Genomic DNA, 19,424 nt, shown 5'->3' on the forward strand with positions numbered 1-19,424 from the left:
TATTTTTTGATATTTTTTTGTCTTCTACCAATCTGTGTTAAAATACAGATGATTTAATTTGTATGCTGAAGGAAGTAAAAGTTGTTCATTAAATTTGTTAAGTATTTTCTAGCAATGTAATATTTTGCACAGAATATCTGATAATTTTAAAAGGTTATTTAATATTTAAATTTTTATTTTTAAAGAGGAAAACTGGAAAAAGTGTAGATTCCAATATCCATCAACTATGCACATATTGCAACCCATGGATATTCATGTTGAGTTGGCCAAGGCAATGGTGGAGAAAGATGTTAGAATGGCCAGGTATGTATGAATCTTTTGTAATAGAAAACAACAAGGGTGCTACATCTATATCAGCTACTGAAGTTTAGGGAAATAGAGATGGATATATGTGGAAGAGGAAATAACAGTGATTATTCTATCTTATAGCACAAATACACTTTAAAGAAAATACTTATTTGTATAGTATGTTGTGCTGGCTAGTTTTATGTCAACTTGACACAAGCCAGAGTCATCTCAGAGGAGGAAACCTTTGTAGGCAGAAATTTCTGTGTGTCTGGCCAGCAACTCCCAAATATCCAGCAACCGTTTCCCAAATAATTGACTCAGAAGCTTAATATTACTTATAAATGCTTGGCTGGTAGCTCAAGCTTATTACTAGCTAGCTCTTACACTTAAATTAAAGAATAATTCTTATCTCTGTTTAGTCACATGGCTTGTTACATTTTCAGTGTGGTATTCTCATCTTGCTTCCCCTGCTGCTAGCTGACAACTCCCGACTCCACCCTTCCTCGTCCCAGAATTCTCCTAGTCTGCTTGCCCCGCCTTTACTTCCTGCCTGGCTACTGGCCAGTCAACGTCTTATTAAATCAATTCAAGTGACAAATCTTTATAGTATATAAGAGGATAATCTCACAGCATTTCCCCCTTTTTGTCTAATTAAAAAGGAAGGTTTTAACCTTAATATAGTAAAACTATATAAAACAAAAACAGTTATTAAGTAAGAATTACAGTAACAATTTCTAATCATTTGCATTTGGCAAAATGAAAGAAAATACTTAATTATCCATCTTGTCTTTGTGAGTCTAAAGTTTTATATCTAATTTACTTTCTATTATAACAAAGGAAAACTAAGAAAATATCACCACAAACCTTAATTGAGAGAATGTCTCCATAAGATTGGCCTGTAGGAAAGCCTGTAGGGTATTTTCTTAATTGGTGATAGGTGGGGGAGGGCCCGGCCCATTGTGGATGGGACCATCTCTGGGCACGTGGTCTTGGGTTATATAAGAAAGCAAGCTGAGCAAGCCATGGGAACAAACTAGTAAGCAGCACTCTTCATGGCCTGTGCATCAACTCCTGTCTTCAGGTTCCTGCCTTGCTTGAGTTCCTGTCCTGACTTCCTTTGATGATCAACAGTGATATGGAAGTGTGAGCCAAATAAACCCTTTTCTCCCTAAGTTGCTTTTGGTCATGTTGTTTGATTACAGCAATAGTATCCCTGACTAAGCCATATGTTGTCTCTTTTACTTCAGAATTCGTATTTAGATTTTTACATTCTATAAAAATTGGTTATCTGAGATTCTGAATGTGTGAGAGTCAAGATTTAATATCAATGAAATAAAAATCTCAAAGGAAATTAGGTTTTTTTTTTTTTTTTTTTTTTTTTTTTGTCATTAAACCACATGCAATCCCAAGAAAAGTCTAAGGGAATAAAAAGTAGAAAGTAGATTTTGAGTTTAGTATATTCTCATGAAACAGAGTCTTTCTAAAACCAGATTTTGTATTTGTGACATACAAATGTCTGCATGAGGTCATCATCACAATTGAGATAACATATTCCTCATCTATGGAAGGTTCTTTGAGCCCTGCCTTCCCTTTTTCCTGTTCCCACTTCTTTCCTTGGAAAATAATTGGTCTGTTCCCTGATAGGAATATTTGGTAGACTTTTCTAGAATTTCCCATGAATGAAACCATAGAATTTTAACTTTTGTTTGGCTTCTTCCAATCTGATTAAGATTCATCATATGGTTACTTAAATGTTTTGTCAGGAGATCCTTCACAGGCTTAACGTGTTCTAGGCCTACAGTTTTCTTTTAGAGAGTATTAAAAAATTGTGGAAGCTGTTTTGAATGATCTTTTCTATGTTTGAAGTGTTCTAGGTAAGCATTGCATGTTTTGAATTTGATCAGTTTGGCTGTTGAGTTGTAAAACGTGCTCACAGTCTTTGTTACCTTCTAATGCATTAGGAACAAACTGTGGATGTTTGCTTTCTGGTTCCAGTACAAGCAGTTAGTGCCTTTGTTTCTCTTTGTTCCTCATCAGTCTGTCTAAGGTTTATCAGTTTTCTTCTGAAAGAGCCAGCTTTTGGGTTCAATTATTTCTCTATTTTGTTTCCATTTTCTTTAATCTTCATGATTTCCACTCTATGTTTATTACAGTTTTTTTTTTTTTTCTGCATACTTGTCTGCATTCATTCTAATTTCCTAGAAGGAAGCCATTCATTAAAGACCTTTTTTTTTTTTTCTCCTAATAGTGACAATTTGTACTAAGAATTTTACTTAAAACCTGTTGCAGTGAATGCCAGCCAATAACCCTTTTAAGAGTTAGGGATCTGCAGGCTTGTTCACAGCTTGGCCAGGCAGCTGGAGGGTCAGCTGAACAAGCTTGTGAGCAGCCTGTGGTCAAGACACTAGGAGACAGACACGAGGCAGCCACATAGTATAAGGAAAGATGATATAACAACTGCCAGAGCAGGCTGGACACTCAGCAGAAAAACAGATGACCTCAGGGAGCTTACATTTTAACCCGAAGGGACAGGAAATAAGCCCACATGTCACATGTCATATATCAGTGTAACGGATAAACAGAGCAGGGCAAGACAAGGTGATAGAGAGCGATGGGCCAGACACTGTGGTTCTGGTTTTTAATAGTAGTGAAGTGTGTTCAAAAGGACTTTTATAATGCATTACTTAACTTTAGGTTATGTGTGTTAGTGTACTCTCCTAATCATAGCACCTAGGAGGCAGAGAGTCTGTGAGTTGAGGCCAGTCTGATCTGCATAGCAAGTTCCAGGCTAGCTGGGCCTACATAGTGAAACACTGTTTTTAAAAAAAGTTCATTTAAAAAGGCTTACTGCTTAAGGAAGATAGATTTAGATGGTCTGGAAAACTGGCTTACAGAGAACTTTCTGTTCTGTAAGTGTGCATCTAAGTATGACGGATTCAAACATGGCTGGCCAGCCATTGACCTCACCACATTATTTCCTGCCTATTTGCTTTTCCTTCCTGAGACCTCACTCAAATTGTATTTTTAGATTTAAAGTGTCAGGAGGACTTCCTTTGATGCATGTGAGGATTTCTGACCAGAAGATAAAAGATACGCTGTGTTTGATTAATAGTATACCCTTGCCCCAGAAGTCATCCACACAGTCTCCAGAGAGACAGGTGAGTAAGTGATTGTAGTAGAAATGCCAAGGTGATTTCTAGAAAACCACACCTTTAGAGTAGTGGTGGTAGTTTAAGGACAGGCTTTCTAACCAAAAGGATCAAAGATGCAGAAATGGGGCCTGCATAGAGACAGGGAAATCTCTGATTTCAAGGCCAGCCTGTTCTACATAGCAAGTTGCAGGCCCACTAGGGCTACCCATTGAGACTCTGCCTCTAAAGAAGCAAACCAATGTAAAAAACAACAGAAATGAAAGGAAAAGGTTGTTCACATTTATAAAATATACCTTATATAGAAGTAGGAATATAAGGCTTTAAAGTAAGCTTGCAAATAAAATACAAACTTGAAACTGTTCTTTTTTGGTGGGTCTTAAATGTTCTGGGTCACTTTAATTGGAGTAATCTTCATAGCTTGAAATAAATGTTGAAATTCCACTGACTTAGAAAAGAAGTTTGAGAAAGTTAGCTGATGATGATTTGTAAATGTAAAATGCCATTATCGAGGGCCCTGTGATAAATGTGGACTTTCATGTCATTACCCACGGCAATTAAATGATACACAAAGATACATAGACTTACTTATTTAATTTGTGCATAATTTTATCTTTATAAATTTTAATACTTTGTAAATTCCAGTAGACCATTATTTGATTGACTTAGTTTCTTGAAGATCTGAATGTGATATGTGTACTTATCTTCCCATCTTCCTCTGTCCCCTATTGCTTTTTGGGATATAGAAAGACCTCATCTGTAATATTTAATCCTTCTTTTCAGCATGTATTAAAAAAAAAACCAAACTTCTGTGTTCTTTCTTAGGTAGCCTCGATTCCTGTTCTTTCAGGAGGGACGAAAGGTCTTCTTGGCACGTCACTGTTGCTAGATGGAATGGAATCAGGTGAAGACCAGAAAATATTGTTTCTCTGTGATGCTAAACCTACACACAGTTATGTAGTGAGAGTGTTTTCAGAAAGTAAGGGGTTCTGAAAGCATCATTCTAGCTCTGCTGTCAACCAACACTCGTGTCTCATTGTTGGATAAATGAAAAGGCTTTGTTGTTTTTTTAAGGGAAGATGATGGAGTTGACAGTGTTTTCCAAATATTTAAATAAGTTGTTGTATTTCTCTGTGATACTTTTCTCTAACCAGGGCTAAGTGATGTCTTACAATTTCAAATTAGAATATAGAATGTAAAATTCGTGGAGACAAGGTCATATCTAACAAGGTCAAGGCCTGGCCACTGTAGTTTACATTGTGGTGGTCACATGCTGGTACATGTAGATGATGTCCTATAAATAGTTTACTGAATGGTTAATGAATGAACTAAAGTGAAGAATGAGTCACTTCTGGAAAGATAGTAGAGTACTGTTTGGTTTAAGTTTTATTACATGCTGGTTCTAGTCACTTTGGGACTTGAAAAATTGCAAATATTTACATCTGAATATGAGGATTCTTGCATGAATGGACTTTGTTAGGTCTAGGCTTAGTGTCCGGGTGGGTTCTCAGTGAATACTGTCGTGGTTAATGCATGTCTCTTTGCTTTAGATTCTGATGATGAGTATTTTGATGCTGAGGATGGAGACTCGCAGACTGTCAGAACTGTGAAAGCCTCAGAACTGAAAAAAGCCCCTGAGGTTCCAAATGAGGAGCTGGTTAATCTTCTGCTGAAGTTTGAGATTAAAGAGGTATATGTTTTCTGTTTATGAACACATTCCTGTTGGTCTTCTGTACTGGGAGCTGACCTCAGCTTCAGGTGCATTAAAAATGTGGCGTTCTAGTTTTCTACCAGCTGTGCCTTTCTCCACAAAGGCACACACGATTTCAGAACCATGAAGATGATTTAAAAAAATGGCTTAAGGGGATCAGTGTGTGTGCAATCTATTCTGGAAAAGCTCAGGTCTCTTAATTAGGATTTGCATTTCTGCATAAAAATTGTTTTTGTGTGTAGATGTATATATCACCCCATCCCCAGTCTCAGCTCTTTTAATTTTTTTTTTTTAAATAGAGTTTTGCTGTGTATTCCAGGCTGACCTTGAACTCGCTATCTCACTATGTAGCTGAGGCTTTCTTTGAACCTGTGACTTCCCTCCTACCTGCAGCACTCCCTCCTGAGCCCTGAGATTATGGGCCTGTGCTTCCACATGCAGTGAGACTTCCCCTTGAGCTAAATAGTGTTGGCCATTGTTGTGCATGTATAATGTGAAAATGTTAGCCAAGAAAACTTAGGAACTCTTTTTCTTTGCCTTTAAAAGTCACTGGGGGGTGTGAAGGAGGGCGGAAAAGGGGAACTGTGGTTGGTATGTAAAATGGAAAAAAAAAGTCATGTCGAAAGCCAAGCAATTATGGTGGCATAGGCCTGTACTCCTAGTTATCCAGAAGGCTGAGGCAGGAGGATTGCTGGATTCAGGCTCTGCTGGAGATATAAACCATCCTGGTCAGTTTAACAAGACCCTGTTCAAAACAGCAAACAAAACAAAAGGAAAAAAAAAAACCAAACCAAAAAGTGTGGGGATGGGGTTGGCTGGAGACAGAGCTGGGTGCGGGATGTGTGGGGCATGGTGGGCATGGTGGTTTCTAGCCTCAGACCTGTTTTTAGAGTGGCCACATAGAAAAAGAAAACCTGATGAGATGTTCACAGCATATTTTGGGGGTAAAGGAGATTTCAGTATACAGGCATATGATTCCGTTTAGTTACATGTACATGTTTTCTTTCATAAATGATGGTGTTTATCTCCAGGTTGGTAGAATTGCCATTTTTCACCCTCCCCCTTGCTTTCCTGTGTTTTAATTTTTTATAATAACTTATCACTTTGATCATAAAGTGCAAAATAATACCGAGGTGTTCATGGTTGACTTTGGTAGTCCAGAATGACAGCCTTTCCTAACTCATCGTGTCAGTTTTGCTACATCTGAATCTTCCTGGTATTGTCTTGGTCTGTTTCCTACCCTTGGCTTTTGACTTGCCTTCCTTTTTCATACTTTGACCCACAGTAACAGAAGAGCCCTTGACCTCTGTCTTCAAATGCTTCCGGGTGGTCGCTCTTCTCTTCCATGGCTGCGCCACCCCAACCGACATAATTTCTTATCTGTCTTTTAAAAATTGCCACACCTGTTTTGATTTTTTTATTGGCTGAATATTTTGACTGTCATTTCCAAAATTAATTTAAATATGGTGTAAACGCTCATTCTTACCTTTTGCTTTACCGGGACTACGACTCACGGAAGAATCCATAGATTTGTTTTTTTCTACGTTAAAAAACAGACATTAAGAACCGCAGCCTTGTTTACATGTGCTTGTGCTCTTGCTATTAGAGTTCTCGGGAATCCCAGTCTTTGTGTCTGGTGGGAGGCTGTGGTCGGAGCCCTCACTCCTGCAGTGTTGTGTGTGTGGGGGAGAACTTTGTTTCTGTCATTTCATGAATGGCTCACTTACCAACTACTTTCCACGGCCCCGTGGATTCTTGTAGGTGATTTTGGAACTCACTAAGCAACAGAAAGAAGAAGAGACAGTTCTAGTATTTAATGTTACTCAGTTAGGGACCGAAGCAACAGTGAGGACATTTGACCTGACTGCAGTGTCCTATTTGAGGAAAATCAGCTTGGATTACCATGAAATTAAAGGTAATGGCCATGGAAACAGAAACAGCACTCAGTAGTAAAAAAAAGCACCCTTGTGTGTCTGGAATAGTTTTATTTATAATGAAATAGCTCATTGCATGATAGTGGGTATAATAGCCACACGGTGGTAACACAATGGCAGTGAAGCATCCACGTTACTGTCTTCAGTTCACATGTAGCTAATATGCAGATGATGATTCACTCAGGTTCAGACAACTGTAAGTGACAGAGCCCTGGCTGGAACACTGGAAGCCTGCCACTGGGGTTGGCAGCCTCGAACACTATGGTCCACCACCTCAGAGTCCAGGAAAGTCCACTGATGTTAGGGAGTATCATTCCTATTCACAAATCAAGAAAGACTGAAGAACCCCAAATAACTTGTTCACGATCTGTATCTTGTTCATGACAGATTTTAGTGTTTAGACCTGGACTTAGGATACTGAAGTCTAGAGCAGGGGTTCTCAACTTTCCTAATGCTGCGCTGCGGCGACCCTTTAAGACAGTCCTTCATGTTGTGGTGACCCCAACCATAACATTATTATATTGCTATTTCATAACTGTAATTTTGTTACTATTATGAATTGTAATGTAAACATCTTTGTTTTCTGATGGTCTTAGGCAACCCCCGTGAAAGGGTTCTGACCCACAGGTTGAAAACTGCTGGGTTAGGGTGTTCACACAGCACAGAAGCCCACCCTCAAACTTCTATAGTTTATTGTTTCAGTGTATATGGAATGTATATTGTGAGCTCAGGTATTTGAGACATGAGTTAGTGAATTAGTTTGCGGCAATTAAAATTCTCCAATGGTTTGCCCGATACTTCAGCCAAATATTAAGACATTTTTACGATTTTTAGAAAATGTTTGAAACTAAAATAAACTCCAGTTTAGGAGAAAAATAATGTTTCCCATGTTACTAATTTTCTTAGGTAATGCATTATGATAGAATTTCTATTGCAGACATGAGTAATGAATGTAAACAATACATTGTCTAGGCTGTTTCTTCTTTATGTCAGTTAAGACTGGAGCGGGGGCTGGAGAGATGGCTCAGCAGTTGCACACACTTACTGCTCTTGCAGAGGACTTGATTTCCAGCATCCACATGGAGGCTTACAACTGTTTGTAATTCTAGGTCGAGGAGATCTGACCCTTCTGAATTCCTAGGGTACCAGGCACATACATGGTGCACATACATACGTGCACATAAAATAGTCATATACAAAAAGTCAAATAAAGGAATCTTAAAAAACAATGTATAAAAGGTATAGACTAGAGACCATAGGGGACTTTCTAGTTGTTCCAGAAGCAGGATTTACAGACTGAAGAGTAAAACATGGGCATGATTCAATGGTTGACCAGCCAGTTCCTCTACATGTGTGTATACACAACATAGTTTTGAGCTCAAAAGAGGTGTTTGTTTGGTTTTGAAACCAAGTAGCCCATGCTGGCCTTTGACTCACAGTGTAGCCTAGGCTGGCCTTGTACTACAAGGATCCTCCTTTCTATCTCCCAACAGCTAGGATTACAGCTATAAACCACCACAGCCTGCTAAAGAGAAATTTTTAACTGTTATCCTCTGTTAAAAAAGAAGGCTTTCTGTATCCTTCCCCACTAGTTTAAGCAGAGGAATTATTTAAATTATTTGGGTCTAATAAACACTTTATACAATTTTAGAATCCAACAGTACATTAGAGATTGTCCCAGTCTGTTTTCTTTGTTTCATAGTCAAGAAAGTTAGATAGCTTTGGGTTAAGGCCAGTGATGAATTAGAATTCACATTTCCACATTCTTAGACCCTTAGTCCACTCTGCTGCTCTGTAAATACACAGGCGGCCTGAAGAATATCTTGAGAAGTTTTGACTCTTTTGGAGTACACTGTGAATAAAGGGAAGGGGAATGTTCTTAAGTAAACTAGATGTTTATGGTAAGGATTTAAGCTGAAATATTTCCATATCTGTTGGTTACTTCAGAACCGTGAAAATGTACACAGATATACATGAAAATGTACACAGATATACTTTTAAAGCACCACTAGACAGAGACATATAGAACACTCTAAAATTTCATAAAAGCAACTTATCTGCAAACCCTTTCTCTCTCTTTATTTAATCTAGGATCCAAAAAGAAGCCCCTTCACTTGATTAGCTCTTCAGACAAACCTGGATTAGATCTTTTAAAAGTGGAGTACATTAAGGTAAGGGCCATGGGAGATGACATGGTTGTCTGGACCCCACACTGTACACCTGGGAATAGGATAACTGTGTTTCTATAATGGCTCTGGGTGTGTATTCGGGTTAGGTCACGGGAGAGTCACTTGTTCCTGGACTTCTGCTTTCATGGAGAACAGGATATTACAAAGCTGCCAGGCTGCTAAGCCAGGAGGTGGAACCCTGGGCAAAGCAGGTGCTTGTGTGACTCTGGGCATGTTCACACTACTGCACTGCTTGTGAAAATAGGTGACAGTTAGTTGAGTCTGCTACATTAAAAAAGGACAGTGGAACTAGACTGAGCTCAGAAGAGAGCTGCTAGGACCAGGGATGGACTGAAGACCGTGCCCCATGAAAGGGCCGAGGGAATTGATCTGTTTTCCTTTGTTCTTGTTGATTCCCTGGCTCTCGGTTATGTCTGCTTGAATGTCTGTGCTGTCGGGTACTTGGTTTGTAGTAAAGGTGGTTCCTCCTGTTCTCTAAGTCGTTATAAGTTAGAAGAGAAAAGACATGCAAACCAACGGTTAAATGTGATCCTGGGGCTGGAGAGACGGCTCAGAGGTTAAGAGCACTGGCTGCTCAAAATTGTCTGTAACTCCAGTTCCAGGGGACCTGACACCCTCACACAGAATATATACAGGCAAGACACCAGTGCACATTAAATAGATAAAATAAATCTTTAAAAAAAATTAATTCGGGCCGGGCGGTGGTGGCATAGGCCTTTAATCCCAGCACTCGGGAGGCAGAGCCAGGCAGATCTCTGTGAGTTCAAGGCCAGCCTGGTCTATAGAGCAAGATCCAGACAGGCACCAAAACTACACAGAGAAACCCTGTCTCGGGGTGGGGGGGGGAAGTAATCCTGAGGAGTTGAAAATACAGTGACTGGTTTTCTAAGGGAAAGCACAGAGCAGAGTGTATGTGGAGAGACAGAGGGAGCAGCCAGGGCAGAAAGCTGCTCACAGAAGGGTCTTCTGAGTTCACATTTCCTCTTTGTTCCAAAGGACAGACAGAGCTGAGTCCAGTGAGCAGTTATGAAGACAGAGAGATTTTTTTTTTTTTTTTTTTTTTTGGCTTAGGACAAAGACCCCATTAAAACTGAGTTTTCTGTAGAGATTCAATTTTTGAAGAACTGATGTTTTTCTCACTGGAGATTGAACTGAATTTTGTAGAGTGGTGTATGCATCAAATGATGGGCGAGTGAGATGACCTTTTTACCTTCTCCCCTCAAACTTTCTCTTTCTCATACTTAGTGTCCCCAAGGGAATAAGTATTCCTCCATGCTTAATAAGAGCACTTTGCACTGGTATGAAAAATAGTGTTTGTATGTCATTTTAAAATATGACAAAATGATATATGATTGTTGTAGGTACACCAGCTCAGGCAGCTTATAAAAGAAAGCACTTAATTCCCAATTTTCAAGGGTTAGAATTCGTGACCATCATGGCTAAGAGCAGGGCAGTATAGGCAAGCTCCCTCATGAACATTGATGCAAAAATACTCAATAAAATACTGGCAAACAGACTCCAAGAACACATCAAAACAATTATCCACCATGATCAAGTAGGCTTCATCCCAGGGATGCAAGGGTGGTTCAACATACTGTCTGTCAATGTAATACATCATATAAACAAACTCAAAGAAAAAAACCACATGATCGTCTCACTAGATGCAGAAAAGGCATTTGACAAAATCCAACACCCCTTCATGATAAAGGTCTTGGAGTGATCAGGAATACAGGGAACATACCTAAACATAATAAAGGCAATCTACAGCAAGCCAACAGCCAACATCAAATTAAATGGAGAGAAACTCAAAGCAATACCACTAAAATCAGGAACAAGGCAAGGCTGTCCCCTCTCCCCATACTTATTCAATATAGTACTTGAAGTTCTAGCTAGAGCTATAAGACAACATAAGGAGATTAAGGGGATATAAATTGGAAAGGAAGAAGTCAAGCTTCCCCTATTTGCAGATGACATGATAGTATATATGAGTGACCCCAAAAATTCAACCAAGGAACTGATACAGCTAATAAAAACCTTCAGCAACATAGCAGGATACAAGATCAACTCAAAAAAAATCAGTAGCCCTCCTATATACAATAGACAAACAGGCTGAGAAGGAAATCAGAGATACATCACCCTTTACAATAGCCACAAATGATATAAAATACCTTGGGGTTACTCTAACTAAGCATGTGAAGGACCTATATGACAAGAACTTTAAGTCCCTGAAAAAAGAAATTGAAGAAGATGTCAGAAAATGGAAAGATCTCCCATGCTCATGGAGAGGCAGGATTAACATAGTAAAAATGGCAATCTTACCAAAAGCAATCTACAGATTCAACACAATACCCATCAAATTACCAACACAATTCTTCACAGACCTGGAAAGAATAATACTCAACTTCATATGGAAAAACAAAAAACCCAGGATAGCCAAAAGAATCCTGTACATTAAAACAACTTCTGGAGGCATCATGATCCCCAACCTCAAGCTCCACTATAGAGCTACTGTAATAAAAACAGCTTGGTAATGGCATAAAAACTGACATGTGGACCAATGGAATCGAATTGAAGACCCTGACATTAACCTGCACACCTATGAACATACAGTTTTTGACAAAGAAGCCAAAAATGTACAATGGAAAAAGGAAAGCATCTTTTACAAATAGTGTGGCATAACTGGATGTCAATGTGTAGAAGGCTGCAAATAGATCCATATCTGTCACTGTGCACAAAACTTAAGTCCAAGTGGATCAAAGACCTCAACCTAAATACAGTTACTCTGAACCTGATAGAAGAGAAAGTAGGAAGTAGTCTTGAACACATTGGCACCGGAGATCACTTTCTAAATATAACACCAGTAGCACAGACACTGAGAGAAACAATCAATCAATGGGACCTGTTGAAACTGAGAAGCTTTTGTAGAGCAAAGGACACGGTCAACAAGACAAAGCGACAGCCTACAGAATGGGAAAAGGTCTTCACCAACCCCACATCTGATAGAGGGCTGATATCCAGAATATATAAAGAACTCAAGAAATTAGACATCAAAATGCCCAACAGTCCAATTAAGAAATGGGCTATAGAACTAAACAGAGAATTCTCAACAGAGGAAGTTCAAATGGCTGAAAGACATTTAAGGAATTGCTCAACATCCCTAATTATCTGGGAAATGCAAATCAAAACGACTCTGAAATACCACCTTACACCTGTCAGAGTGGCTAAGAGCAAAAACACAGAAGACAGCTTATGCTGGAGAGGATGTGGAGCAAGGGGAACTCTCCTCCACTGATGGTGGGGATGCAAGCTTGTACAGCCACTTTGGAAATCAATATGGTGCTTCCTTAGAAAATTGGGAATCCATCTCCCCCAAGACCCAGCTGTAGCACTCTTGGGCATATACCCAAGGAATGCTCAATCATACCACAAGGGCATTTGCTCAGCTATGTTTGTATCAGCATTGTATGTAATAGCCAGAACCTGGAAATAACCTAGATGCCCTTCAACTGAAGAATGGATAAAGAAAATATGGTACATATACACAATGGAGTACTACTCAGCAGAGAAAAACAATGACATTATGAGGTTTGTAGGCAAATGGATGGATCTAGAAAAAAATCATCCTGAGTGAGGTAATCCAGACTCAGAAGGACAAACATGGTATGTACTCACTCATAGGAGGATACTAGATGTAAAACAAAGATGACTAGACTGCTACACAACTCCAGGGAGGCTACCTCGAAAACGGGACCCTACGAAAGACACAGGGATCGCCCAATGACAGAGAAATGGATGAGGTCTACATGAACAACCTGGACGACAGTGGGAGTAATGAAGGGCAAGGTTTGAGGGAAAGAAAGCTTAGGGTTGCAGGAGATCCCAGCTAGATCAAGAACAGAAAGGGAGAACAAGGAATAACAGACCATGATAAATGATGACCACATGAGAACAGGAATAGGCAAAGTGCTGGAGAGGTCCCCAGAAATCCACAATGATACATCCAGTGTAGACTGCTGGCAATGGTCGAGAGAAAGCCTGATCTGACCTAGTTTGGTGATCAGATGGCCAAACACCCTAATGGTCATGCTGGAACTCTCATCCAATAACTGATGGAAGTGGATGCAGAGATCCTCGGCCAGGCCCCAGGTGGAGCTCCAGGAGTCCAATTGTCCAGAAAGAGGAGGGACTGTAAGCACGTGAATTGTTGAGACCAAGATAGGAAAAGCACAGGGACAAATAGCCAAATGAATGGAAGCACATGAATTATGAACCAAAGGCTGTGGAGCCCCCAGCTGGATCAGGCCCTCTGGATAAGTGAGACAATTGAATAGCTTGAACTGTTTGGGAGACACCCAGGCTGTGGGACTGGGACCTGTCCTTAATGTATGAGCTGGCTATTTGGAACCTTGGGCTTACACAGGGACACTCAGCTCAGCCTGGAAGGAGGGGACTGGACCTGCCTGTACTGAATCCACCAGGTTTAAATGAATCCCCAGTGGAGTCTTGGCCCTGGAGGAGATGGGAATAGAGGGGAGGGGATAGGACGAAGGTGGGGGCGGGGACGGGAGGGGGGAGGACAGGGGAACCCATGGCTGATGTGTAAAATTAAAACACAAATATAATAAATAACAAAAAAAGAAATCACTTAATTCCCAATTTTCAAGGGTTAGAATTCGTGACCATTATGGCTAAGAGCAGGGCAGTATAGGCATGGCGCAGGAGCATTAGCTGGGAGCTGACATCCTTTTCTGCAATTGGGAGATAAAGAGCTAACAGAATGGTGTAAGATTTGAAACCTCAAAGCCTGCCTCCTTTGACACACTTCCTTCAACAAGGCCACACCCCCTTAATCCTTTCCAAATAGTTCCACCAACTGGGGACAAGTATTCAAATATATTAGCCTATGGGGGCAGTTCTCATTCAAACCACCAAAGCAGCATGTGCTTTCTCATCTCTCTCTCCCCTCCTTTCCCCTTCCACCTCTACACACACACACACACACACACACACACACACACACACACACACACAGAGAGAGAGAGAGAGAGAGAGAGAGAGAGAGAGAGAGAGAGAGAGAGAGAGAAATATTGAATATTGGTTTATTTTGGTCTTAATTCATTCTTTGGAACTTTTATTTTTTCAGGTTGATAAGAATGGACCTAGTTTTCAAACTACTTTTGAAAAAACTGAACAAACCGTTAAGGTAAGAAGTTTTATTAAGATGGTATTGGGAAATCTCTGGATACCCATTCTAGAAATCTCCAAGGTGCTTTGGAGAACATTATTTGATCTGAGATGTGATCAAGAACAAACTGAAATTATAAATTAGCCCTACAGGTGTTACCATGGCCTCTCCCTGTGATCCAGCTTAGAAAGTAATACTCACTGTATCATATTCTATGCTTTAAAGAGCCTCAGTATTGTTCCCAAATAAGGAGATGCCATGACAGAGCATTTGATTATAAAGAACTAAGAGGATCCTAAACAAACCAAGTTGATACCATCTAGCAATACAGGAGTGAGAGACTATGTAAAGCATAAATGTAGATGCTAAGTACCTTTGCAGCCATTATGATTTGAGTAAAAAGTATAGAGGAGGAGGAAGAGTCAGAAAGTACTTATGAGCTACATTAAAAAGTAATTGAGACCCCCTACCCCACCCCACCCACCCTTCAGTGGGATGGCTCAGTGGGTAGAGTCACTTCCTGCCAAGCCTGACCACCTGAGTTCAGTCTACATGGTAGAAAATGAGAATGAACCTACTCCCAAAAGTTGCCTTCTGGTCTCCCCAAGTACACAGTGGTCTGTGTGTACTTGTGAAAAACAAGAGAGATGAGCTGCAGGTCACATTTGGGAGATGACATCATCTGCTATAATTGTGGACCTTCCTTTTTTTGTTACTTAGTTCTTTTATTTTTATAAGCAAATATTTGTTTCAGTTTGCTTTCATAAAACCACAGACCTGTAGGAACAAATTTGTGATGCTAGTTAGTTCTCAGGAGTCATTTCTTAAATGTAATGCTTTCCCCTGTAAGTCAGACCTGCTGTGCTGATTTTAAATGGTAAGGCCATTAGCATGCTTTAGAAGATCTCTTCATACTTGAGACCATGTTCATGTTCAAAGTTCTTCTCCCTAAGCTTAAATGTCATAGATGACACATGTTACATGAATCTTAAATGGTCTTATTAATAAGAACAAACCCGGAACCAGGTATTGGGATGAATGCTAGAAGATCAGAGAGACAGAACAGGCCACAGCTACCTCACCTTGCCAATTCCTCAGCTGATCCTGTTTCCTCAGACTGGAAGCCTCTGAGTACTCATCCATAATGAATCTCAGCTGAACTGCTGCTCAAAAGCGTAAAAGCTTAACCAGCTTTAATTCCTGGTCTTCATGCCTTATTTACCTTTTTTTGCTTTCTGCCATCACTTCTTGAGATTAAAGGCGTGAGTCACCATTCCTGGCTGTTTCCAGTGTGGCCTTGAACTCACAGAGATTCAGATGGATCTTTGCCTCTCAAGTGATAGGATTAAAGGCGTGTTTGCCATTATTTTTTGCCTCTGTATCTAGTGGCTGTTCTGTTTTCTGACCCCAGATAAGTTTATTCAGGTGCACAATATTTTGGGGAACACAATATCACCACAGCCACATTTGTAATCACATGGTGATTCTGGAACTTCATACCAAGACAGCATTTTCTATGATCTCAAGAGCCCGTTAAAGATCTGGGAAGCCACATTTGTTGGCTGTGCCGATGGCTGGGAGAGTCAGTTACTGGCCCCATGACCATTTTGCTTGGGAATGGAGTTAAGTTACTGTGATGCTATCCAGTGTCTTTGAGTATGTAGGTGTCATTTGCCTTCTCTATATCCCTGCACCAGGGAGTCATGGACCTTTGTCTCTCTTCTTTCCTGTGACAGAGGCAGCCTTTGCTGAGGTCACAGATGGCAATTGGGAAAGAACTAATTGTCTTTGCAAAACACTTTCAGGTGGCTTTTTCATCTTTGAATCTGATGCTACAAACACAAGCTCTTCTGTCTTCCCTAAACTACTTGACAGCCATCATCCCATCAGATGGTGAGAACACCAGTGCTGTGAAGGAGGCACAGACTGCAACTGAGAAACAAAAGAACTCTCCCCTGCAGAAAGGTATGTGGGTTATCAGTGTTCTCTGTGACAAACACCTGGAGAATAACCAATGGGAGGCAAAGATTTGTGTCGGTCCACAGACACGTGGCTCTATTGCTTCTGAGCCTGTGTGCTGTCAGGCAGAACATGATGGTAAAGCACATGGTAGAGATTGTGGTGGATAGGAGGCAGACTGACAGAGGTGGTCTGAAGATAAGGTACGCCCCACAAAGGCACACCAGTGCACCATCTCTCAATAATACCATTAAATTATGAACCCATGGATGGATTAGTCCATTCGTGAAAGTTCAGAACCATTGCATTCCACTCTCTTTCAAAACAAACACGATAAACAAACAAATGCCCGTAGTCAGCAACCAGATCTTCAGCTCATGGCCCTCTTTGGGGGGCATTTCAGGTTCAAACCATACTGTGGAAAGGTGTCCATGTTTCTCGTTTGCAAGGGTTTTAAAATTTTAATGCTAAGTGAGGAATGTTAGGATCAGCCAGTTCAGTCATCGGAATCCCATTACCTCTGCTTCTGTGCTTTTCCTCAGTTGAATCATATGTGGTCAGCTGGTGCATAAAGTAGGTCTTGTGGATAGGTGGTGACACATACTTGCAGCTTCAGCACTTGGGAGGCTGAATCAGGAAGACTATGATTTCTAGCCAGTTTGGGTGGGCTACATAGAAAGCCCTTGTCTCAAAAAAAAAAAAAAAAAAAAAAAAAAGCAACACACACACGCCAAATATAAGCAATATGTAGGCAGAGCTTCTCTGTATCTCAGCAGCAGCTCCCAGGTAACCTTTCAGAGACTTACTATTAATTATAAATGCTCAGCCAATAGCTTAGGCTTGTCTCTAACCAGCTCTTACAACTTAAATTAACCCATTTCTATTAATCTGTGTGCTTCCATGAGGCTTGTTTACCTCATCTATGAACTTCCCATGTTGCTTCTTCTGAGTGTGGCTCCTGACTCCTCAGACTCTGCCCTTGTTTTTCCCAGCATTCTCTCTGCCCCCCAAATCCTGCCTAGCCGTTGGCCAATCAGCTTTTTACTAACAATGAAAGCGATACATATTTACAGTGTACAAAGTTTGTTCCCCAGCAGTAAATACAATTAGTCTTTGAAGAAAGAGACTCAAAGACATGAAGACAGGGATTAACTGATTACATGTGTTGGGTTTTCTGCCTGTCTGTGTGTCTATGTACCACATATGTTCTGTGCTGGTGGAGTCCAGAAGAGGGTATTGGATCTTCTGTAACTAGAGTGACAGATGGTTGTGAGCTACCACGTTCTTTGAACCATTTCTTCAGCACCCTTAGTGATTGCCTCTCGTTGGCTGAGAATCTAGAATTTGGATCAAAAGAACTTAGTTCATATTCTGACTATGTTACTTAAACTGTGTGATTTTTAGGCACATTATTTTTTATTTTTGAATTTTATGTTCTATTTTTTTAGACTATTTTTATATATGTGTTTTATATAATATATACTTTAAATCATACTTAATTCATATATTATGTAAAATATTTGAAGAAACTTCTGTAGAATTTAGCTTACTAAAATCCGTTGTTTTTATTTTTAGCGATGGTGTCCTCTAGAGATAGTGACATTATCGGCTTTAGGCTGTTTGCCAAGTTGAATGCGTTCTGTGTCACAGTCTGTGATGAGAAGAGCAACATTGCTGAAATCAAGATACAAGGTAAAGGGTCAGAGGATTTAACAGTTGTTTAACAATACGTATTTTCTCTTCTGCCTTCTGCTCCCGTTCTCTTTATTGCAATGTTAAAGAATATACAGATAGAGGGCTCTGAACTGCACACAGTTGGCAGGGTATGCCTGAACTGCATGTTGTCTTCCTAGGATTAATGATGGCCAAATTCTGGCCAGTGTAGTTTTTTCTTCGATCCTTTCCAAATTGGTAATACACCCATTTATTTACACTTTGTTCATAGACTGTTGTAGCCTCTTTCAGTCAGGGCGTCTACAGCTGTGATGATCACTAGGACCACAACCTGGGGAGGAAAGGGTTGATTTCAGCTTACAGTTCCACATCACAGCCCATCATGGAAAGAAGACAGGGCAGGAACAGGGAGGCAGGAACTAAAGCAGAAGCTGTAGAAGAGTGCTGCTTCCTAGCTTCCTCCTCATGGCTTGCTCAGCCTGCTCTCTTTTACAGCCCAGGACCACTAGCCCAGGGGTGGCACCACACACCATGGGCTGGGTTCACCCACATCAGTCATTAAGACAATGCATTGTAGACATATCTACCTACAAGCCATCTTATGGCCACGTTTTCCTCAGTTAAGAGTCCCTCTTCCCAAGTGTCTCCAGCTTGTGTCAAGTTGACATGAAACTAGCCAGCATGTTCCCCATGTAAATGGCTCAGTAAGGTATAAAATTTGCTCCACGTTTACTAATCCTGAATTGATTTCTGTGCAGTAGATTTTTTTTTGCCTCCTGGGGGATTGAACATTTATGTAGTTATATTTTGTTTTATTGCTTTTGGTTTTTAACAGTCTTTATTGTACACCCAAGATAATAGGAGTCTTTTCAGTGCCATAGGAGAACTGATACACTTAGTGTGATTTTCTATTTCTTTGATTCTTTGAGAATTTCATACATACATACAATGAAAGATGAGCATAGCTGCTGCCATCGCCCCTCTGTGGCTCCTCTCAGCTCCTCCCACTGAGTCACCTCCCGAATTCATATCCCCTATTACACTTAGTAACCTACTAAATCCCATTAGTGCTGCCCAAATATGCATGGATATGGGGCCACATGGGCAACATGGGCAACCTCCCAGGGACCTCATCCCCAAAGAACAATGATCCTTTCCCACCAAACTACTATCAACTGTTCCTTAGTAAGGGATGGAGCTCATGTAATTAGATTTTAACCAATATATAAGTTTGGTGTTTAGAAAACTAAGAACATTTAACATGAAATTTACTAATTATGAGTTCATACATTCTGTATATCCCCAAATCATATAATGTAATGAAAATAAATATTA

The 19,424-nt window shown here is 40.2% G+C and overlaps 1 protein-coding gene across 3 annotated transcripts in view; it reads left to right on the forward strand.

Moving 5' to 3' along the window:
- Vps13c (vacuolar protein sorting 13 homolog C) overlaps positions 1-19,424 on the forward strand; it is a 160,202-nt gene that overhangs the window by 60,216 nt on the left and 80,562 nt on the right. For all 3 annotated transcript variants that reach the window (XM_036193188.1, XM_036193189.1, XM_036193190.1), the window contains 9 exons: positions 186-303; positions 3,317-3,446; positions 4,263-4,341; positions 4,988-5,127; positions 6,910-7,063; positions 9,174-9,253; positions 14,415-14,474; positions 16,262-16,421; positions 17,991-18,107. In XM_036193188.1, coding sequence (XP_036049081.1) covers positions 186-303; positions 3,317-3,446; positions 4,263-4,341; positions 4,988-5,127; positions 6,910-7,063; positions 9,174-9,253; positions 14,415-14,474; positions 16,262-16,421; positions 17,991-18,107 — 1,038 coding nt within the window. The remainder of the gene's footprint in view (positions 1-185; positions 304-3,316; positions 3,447-4,262; positions 4,342-4,987; positions 5,128-6,909; positions 7,064-9,173; positions 9,254-14,414; positions 14,475-16,261; positions 16,422-17,990; positions 18,108-19,424) is intronic.

This window comes from Onychomys torridus, chromosome 7, assembly GCF_903995425.1.
Source record: "Onychomys torridus chromosome 7, mOncTor1.1, whole genome shotgun sequence".
NCBI classification, from domain to species: domain Eukaryota; kingdom Metazoa; phylum Chordata; class Mammalia; order Rodentia; family Cricetidae; genus Onychomys; species Onychomys torridus.